This window comes from Apis dorsata, unplaced genomic scaffold (genome assembly GCF_000469605.1).
Source record: "Apis dorsata unplaced genomic scaffold, Apis dorsata 1.3 scaffold_147, whole genome shotgun sequence".
Classification (NCBI taxonomy): domain Eukaryota; kingdom Metazoa; phylum Arthropoda; class Insecta; order Hymenoptera; family Apidae; genus Apis; species Apis dorsata.
This window is the reverse complement of record NW_006263438.1, coordinates 158064-165635: the sequence shown is the minus strand read 5'-3', so window position 1 is coordinate 165635 and position 7572 is coordinate 158064. Positions and strand designations below refer to the sequence as shown.

The following is a 7572-nucleotide window of genomic DNA, read 5'->3' as shown; positions in this document are numbered from 1 at the left end:
GAGAGAGAGAGAGAGAGAGAGAGAGAAAAATCGATCGAATACAATTTCCAGCGCGCACGATACTTGCTTGCACAACGATCAAAACAGAGTCGCTATGTTTTCATCCGGCGGAATAACTTCATCGGGCACTCCCGCTCTCGGCTACTGCCTGTCAATTAGCTATCATTAACAACATCGGCAAATTAGTCGGAGGCTAAGTCTCTCTGTTCGTAGGAGTAAATCCCGTTTCGAGTTCCACTTCGTTATATCCACTTATTATTCCCTCTCTCTCTCTCTCTCCTTTGCTTTCTCGTCTCTCACCTCTTACTTGGAGCGTTATTACGCATTTTCACACGCGTTTTGCCCACGCGCTTGCTCCAATCCATTCGCTCGAATGCATTTCCGGTGCCTCTCACTCGCGTCATCATCGTCATCGTTGTCGCCATTGACAGCCGTTGTACACGTCACCGGCCCACGTGCGCAACTCTCTCAACAATTCGAACCTCGTTTCTTCCGTGTCTCTGTTCATTGCCCGTCGTCTTTGAAATAAATTTGAACAAATTCGATCGAACATGGATGGATGTATTTCCATGTGTGTAACAAGATGATGTGAAAAAAAAGAAAATATTGGAAAGTAAATAAGCAAATTTATTTTGATATCCTGAAATTTCGAATTATTTTTTTTTTTTTAAATAAATTTCAATAGGTTCGAACGTTTTTATTACGTGTTATTACAGAGATAAAACAGGAATGATGCGACGAATTTATTATACGAAAATTACGATAAAATTGGTCGAATCGATCGAATGATATATATATATACGTATAGAATCAAAACGTTCTTTCAAATTTTGTCCTGCGAAGTGTATAAAATCCCACCCTAGATATACATATCGGGATACAAGGGGTCTCGTTGTACACGTTGCGCACAAGCAAGACAATTTCTCATCGAGTTGGAACGACGCGTCGTTAATCACCGTGATGATGCGCGCGTCTTGTGTGGCGCATTACACGCACGACAACTCAATTCGGCCGACATGGTTACACGGCTTTAAAACCGCGCCTCGCTTATAAATATTCCACCGCCGTTGTCCAATACGAGCGGTACTATTGTTTCGTTGACGCTTACCTCCGTCACGCTTTCGTTTCTTCGATTAACTTCTTGCTCCACAGTTTTTTGAGTATAATAAAAAAGATTAACAATTTTTCTTTTTTCTCGTATAATACGTGATAAAGTATTGGATTCTATAGGAGTCTATTTATCGATCGAAATTTTTTTCTTCCATTATTTTCTTGTCAATAAATTATTATTGGAACTTGATCCCATGGAATCAAGTTTATTATAATTATTAAAAATATATTTTCGATATGATTATTAGATCGTGAATATTTTTGTATAAAATTAAATTGAATGTTAAATGGAATTGGAAAAAATGGAGTTTATATTATAGCTTTGAATATTCTTTCCTTTTTTTCTGCATATACAAACATCGAATAAATTAATGATCGATGTTAATCGCGCGGATCACTTTAATGAAACATTCAGATCAATGTGTATGTGTGTGTGTGTGTGTATATATATATATATTTGTCAATACTTCAAGGTTCTCTATATTGACAATACGCCAATCTATTTCTGCGAATGTTCAATAATATTGATAGAATTACGTATTCCACGTACGATATAATATTGAGAACTTGGTAATATTGACAACTTGCATAAATCGATTGCCTGAATATTTCTTTAAGATACAATCGCTCAAGTTGCAGAAATCGATCGATTTAAGTTACCACATCTGTAATTAAAGTTAGTTAATGCGCCGTCATTTGTCATCGTTATAGATACAGCCAGTCGACGACGAGTTTATCCAATTGACGGTATATGGTATTTCCATCGATAGTATCTCTGGTATCCGATAGTGGCCGAACGAAAGTTTCGATCGAACGAATCTTGTTATGGGAATTATTGTCCCTTCCAGAACACGAATACTCACGAGTTTCTGTACAGGAGGATTGATAAAATTTTCCAGTAACGATATCTAGGTTGTTGCCGAATGTTGTTACTGGCTTTTTCGTATTTTGGAACAAATTTATTTATTTTGACTGTTTCAAAGAGTTAGTTTTATATATCTTTGAAGAGAAATTGGATAAATTGGAAAATCTTGATAAGTTTAATTTAATATGCTTTAATAAGAACTTTTAATATCTTTTAATTTAATCTGAATTGAATGACATCTCAAAATTTCTAATATCATGTAATAACGATGGATATAATAGTGTGAAAAGTTTGATAAGGTTAACTTAAATTAATTCTTTGCTAATGAAATTCAATTTAATAAGTCTGTCTATTAATCAAATTTCAATCTTGGAATAGAGATATTTATATCCTTACAATTTTTAACATCTATATCTGACAATAACTGATATCTCAAAATTTCTAAAAATGAATAATGTAAAAAGGCCTAATTTAATTCCTAACCTAACGTAACCTAAACTTTTAGTAATAAAATATGAAATTTAATAATCGTTTAATAATCAAATATAATTGTAATGCACAATTGCACAATTTTTATTATTTCCAAATATAAGATTATATAATTTATAATCTTAAAAGTAAAAAAATATTTAATAATAATAATAATTTTACAATTTTTTGCAATCAAGGAATTATTATTAATAGATAGAAGTTTTCAACAAATTTGTTTATTCTCTTACCACTTTGACTATTTTAAAAAACTAAATTTTTAAAAGAGAATTGGATAAATTGAAAAATCTGCAAATGCAAGTTTAATTTATATCCTTACAATTTTTAACATTTATATTTGACAATAACTTGATATCTCAAAATTTCTAAAGATGAATATAATAATGTAAGAAGGCCTAATTTAATTCCTAACCTAACATAACCTAATCTTTTACTAAAATATTCTTACGGAATAGAAATATGATATAATTGTAATTGGACAATTTTTATAATTTCCAAATATTACATAATCTATCTTAAAAATAAAAAATGGTATCTAATAATAGTAATAAGACTGAATCCACAATTTCAACGGGTATTACAATTACCGATATTCGATAATTTACCTTTGCAATCAACGAATTGTCAATTGATTGAAATTTTCAGTTTGAAATAAATTTAACGCGCAATTCTACGTGTATCTATCAACCCTTGTCCTAATTAGCAACAGAAGGGTGGCAAACGGTGTGGAATACCGAAAGGGTTTGGGGAAATCAAAGTCAGTTGATTAACTCTCTCTCTCTCTCTCTCCCTCTGTCTACGAGATCAGTAATTAGCCACGCGGGGATAGCTATCAACACGAGCAAACTTCCGATACATTTGCAATGGCAATTAACATTTATTTTCTCCGTGCTCTGACTTCGAATTGATTCGATTGCTAATTTTTCCTTTTTTCTTTTTTTTTCTTCGTCTTAAGGTCGCCTCTTTTATTTATCCCACCGATTCGATAGTCGCAAAGAAGAGACGCAGATTCGATTATTATTCATGAGTTTCTTTGTTCTTCGCACAGTTTCCAATTACCGCGAAAAATAATTGCCTTGATTTCAATCGAATCGATTGATTATACATACCAACTGAAAAAAAATAGAAAAAGTTGAGTGAATTATAATTTTATACAGGATATTTAAAAAAATTTAATTAATCAAATAATTCGTACATTCACGAGAAACAAAAAAAAAAAAAAATAAAAAAAATAAAAACCTTGGAAGAATCATGGATGAGAATCTGCTCAAATCGATCAAATTTTCTTGTCACGATCATCATTCTCGATGGTTGGCTCGTAACAATTTTCCAGCATTTTCCAGCGCCCCCTGTGAATAATATAATGAAACTATAGCGCCAAATAATTGGGAACGCGGGGACACGTGATAATACAAAATAAATCCGACTATTCCAAGAGGGAGATAGATACGGTTGTCCAGTCCAATCACGGGGCTCCCTTCAAATCCGATTACCATAACTACCGAGTATTACTCCGCCTGACCACGAGGAATCTCGCGTAACAAGCTTCATACCTCGGGACGCAAAGCTGCTGCTACGAAAGCATCCCGCCTTTTCTATCCTTCCTTCCTTCCTTCCTTCCTTCCTTACCGACCGGAATTCAACTTTAATTTCTCGATCCTTCCTTTTCGCGGAGTGTTAGATATTCGTTTCTTTTTCTTGTTCTCTCCCCGTAGGAAAAATAATCTGAGAATCGTCAATCTCGAACATTTTTTGCAACAACAAAGGGGAACTCGTTCCAGTTTTAAACTTCTTCTTTCTTTCGAATCGATCGGTTTGGCTCTGTATCTTCGAAAGCGAGCCTCTGAACGTTTTATTGTCCTGATGTTCTAATCCGAGCAGTTGGGTTGCTTCGAACGCTCTTTTTTTCTTTTCACTCGAGATTAAACCTCGGATTTGTCGTCTCCCTCTGTTCGGATTTTTGTTCGGCGAATGGCGGCGTGTTTGGATTCTAAAGTTAAAATTTTATCGTTAATAATTCGGGGGAATTGTTGGGATCGAATTTTTTTAACTTTAAAGGAATTAAGAAAAATTCGAGTGAGCGAGGATTGAGAGAATAAATTAAACGAATACTTCGATCTTTTTTTTTTTTTTTGTTTTAATATCGATGTAAAATTATCGAAAATATACTTACTTATTTCGACAAATTAATTAAATAATTATTTTAATAGTTTAGAAATTTCGTATCGATTAGTTAATATTTAAGCGATAAACTGGCTTTTCAACTCCACTTGCACAATTTAAGAACATAATTCTTCGTCAACAACGTTATAATCTCGTAAATTGCATTAATTTGCATTTTTATCAAATTAACTCTGATAAAAATTGTGATGACAATTTATACGATGATTTATATTTATTACAGGTGAAGGAGAGTGAAAGCTCACGTTGGCGTGTCCCGGCCTGACTGCAATCATGCGTTATCCACTGATGCTTCAAGCGTTCATCGTCGTTGTGCATATAGTGCCAGAAGCTCGTCTCCATCGTCCAAGGGGTGAGTTTCTGAAAAATGTCAAAAAATTTATCAAATACATTCGAAAAAAAGTTTGAAACTTTTGGCAATTAGCTCGCTCGATTCTTTAAACTCGACACCGTTCGTGCAGTTCGAATCGGAACAGAATAGTCCCTCTTTCTCACTCTTTATTGCTAACCTTTGCGGTGTTGTCATTTTTCACGACGCAACGCGGGACATTTTAGTCGATCCTTCGAGAATAAAGATACGTGTGACTCGAGGGAATTGGAAGGAAGGAAAGTCTTTTAAGATTAATTTATTTCCTTCATCGATTCGAAAAAAATTATAAAGAATTGATGTAAAGTTTTCTTGAACTTTACGATTATATATATATATACGTGATATTGCGATCTTTTTCTTCGTTAAAATGAAATTTATGATCTATCTATTTATGGCAAAATATATTACATATTTATTTTTATCGTCAAAAATATATAATATTCTTTGTTTCGAATAGAAAGAGAGAAATAGATGGATTTAAAGAGAATATACGCGATATAGGCATTTTATACGGGATTTATGAAAAGAGACTACGATAAATCAGTAACTTTATACGATTGTCAAAACACGTTCGAAAAATTCGTAGACCTCAAACCAAGCTTAATACGATCCATCACGCGTCACGAACCCGACTTCGAACAAGTCGAGTTGGCCACAGAATCGTGAAATGATAACGTTTCATATTATTTTTATATTATATATTCATATTAATAATTGCGGTGCAATTGCAACCGCACAATTTTCACGTCACTTCGTACGCGATTCAAGTTCGATCTTTTTTTTTTTTTCTTTTTCCCCAAAACAAGGACAAATGAGACAAAATTTTATTGGACACTTTCCATTTCATTTTCACTTCGTGTAAAAAATCTTCTATTAAAAAAAAAAAAAAATTGCAAATTACCATTTTCGTTGAACTTTAAATCGCTCTCTTAAATCAGGATTGAAATCAAAATTAACTTTCTCTCAGAATTATTCCAAATAGTCATAATAGTCATAATCACCCTTCCATATTTATTTACTTTTCCTTTTATCAATTTAATGTGAACGTCTCGATAAAACCAATCGAGATCCAAATTCGAAATCTGACGAAAACACAACAAACCTCGTCTATTAGAAAAGAAAAAAGAAACGAAAAATTCTAGAACAAAGAAGAAGCCGCTGCACTTCCCGTCCATCCTCCTCTCTCTCTCTCTTTCTCTCTCTCAACGAGTAACGAAATCCGTAACGAATCCAATTGTTACAACCGCCGCCATTTTTTTTCCAGATGGCGCTCAATGCTTTTCAATGCAGATGAATCTCGTAAATATTTATTCGGTCTCGCGTGGGCGGTTTGGCGTGAGACAATGCGGCTCAAGGATTGGCCTGTCATTAGGAGGCCAATTATCCTCGATCGGGCGAAAATTACAGCGGAGGTGGCGCCCGTTTGTTGTTGTTGTTGCTGTTGTTGTCGCCGGGGAGGGAAAAACAAACGCGTCAATACGACACGCGTAACCCGTCCATCCTTAATCCCGCAATTATTGACACCCCTTCTTTCCTCCACCCCCCACCACTCTATACACCGCCCACCCGCTCCGTAACGACGATCATTAAGGCGTTATTAAGCGATGGAGAAGAGGGGGGAGGGATTCGTCACGCATACACACACACACACCCTCTAATTTGAAACTTAACGCCCCGGAATTCGAACTACGACCGAACCTGGCCAAACTTGGAATTGTTCCCTCGAAAGTTTTGGCGTGGGATCCGGTTGGTCGGATCCGGTTTAAAATCGTCGTCGTGGTGGGAGGAGGAGATATAAACTTTGCGCGTAATTACTCGCTTGTTTGCGCGGAAATTTTCGGAAATGCTGCCCGTGTTTGGTTTTTAAAGAAGGGAGGGAGGAGAAGGAATTCGTGAAAAGTATGCGCAAGAATTATATTCGTCTCAAAACGAGTAGAAGAAGAAGAAGAAGAAGAAGAAGAAGAAGAAGAAGAGGAAGAAGTTCGTCTTGTACTTTACGAACATTTTAATTTCGATTCTATTACGCGTAATATTGAAAGATTAATTAGAGTTTGAATATTTAATTGAAATTTCTGGAGGGAAAAATGTGGAGCAATTTTTTTCTTGGAAAATTTCTTTGACGAAAGGATAAGAAAGGATGAAATTTTTCCTGAATATCGATCTCTCTTACTTGTCGGCAATTCGAGCTCTTAAAACAAGGAAGCAAGTTTCGCAAGTGGCGAATATTTTTAGCTTCGAAGCGATATAGTTATAAATAGAATCGGTGCCAAGCAATCGAATCTACACGTCACTTTCCCGATTATCGTCTCTCGTTAACCGACGACGACACGCGGCCGTCCGTCCTTGCCGCTACGTTTTTTTACCGGTGTTCGTTGTCGAAGCGCATTCGAACACGAGTCACGTCACGCTCGTCGCGGTCTCGAAGGATTTAGAGAACGTTGCAATTAAAAAGAGATAAAAAGGAAAAAAAACGCTTACGCCCGCAGCGTGCCTCGTCGATCGCATTGTCCTCGCATATAATATTTTCGCTTCGAGTGCGAAATTTTATTTTTCTTTT

General features: G+C 35.4%; 2 protein-coding genes and 2 long non-coding RNA genes across 4 annotated transcripts in view; 1 reads left to right on the top strand and 3 right to left on the bottom strand.

Moving 5' to 3' along the window:
• LOC102679693 (A disintegrin and metalloproteinase with thrombospondin motifs 12-like) overlaps nt 1-455 on the bottom strand; it is a 44453-nt gene extending 43998 nt beyond the window's left edge. Inside the window, exon 1 of the mRNA XM_006613374.2 lies at nt 301-455. Within this exon, the coding sequence (XP_006613437.1) occupies nt 301-425 (125 nt within the window). The 5' untranslated portion in view covers nt 426-455. The remainder of the gene's footprint in view (nt 1-300) is intronic.
• Nucleotides 456-3716: 3261 nt separating this feature from the next.
• Nucleotides 3717-4159, bottom strand: LOC116185274. Its single transcript, XR_004150080.1, has 2 exons — nt 3958-4159; nt 3717-3813 (listed from the first exon to the last, which is right to left on the bottom strand). It is a non-coding gene; the product is annotated as an uncharacterized LOC116185274 (long non-coding RNA).
• Nucleotides 4160-4884: 725 nt separating this feature from the next.
• LOC102678967 (A disintegrin and metalloproteinase with thrombospondin motifs 7-like) overlaps nt 4885-7572 on the top strand; it is a 72508-nt gene continuing 69820 nt past the window's right edge. Inside the window, exon 1 of the mRNA XM_031509380.1 lies at nt 4885-4997. Within this exon, the coding sequence (XP_031365240.1) occupies nt 4919-4997 (79 nt within the window). The 5' untranslated portion in view covers nt 4885-4918. The remainder of the gene's footprint in view (nt 4998-7572) is intronic.
• LOC116185275 overlaps nt 4889-7572 on the bottom strand; it is a 36711-nt gene continuing 34027 nt past the window's right edge. The window contains exon 3 of the long non-coding RNA XR_004150081.1: nt 4889-5005. This is a non-coding gene — a long non-coding RNA (uncharacterized LOC116185275). The remainder of the gene's footprint in view (nt 5006-7572) is intronic.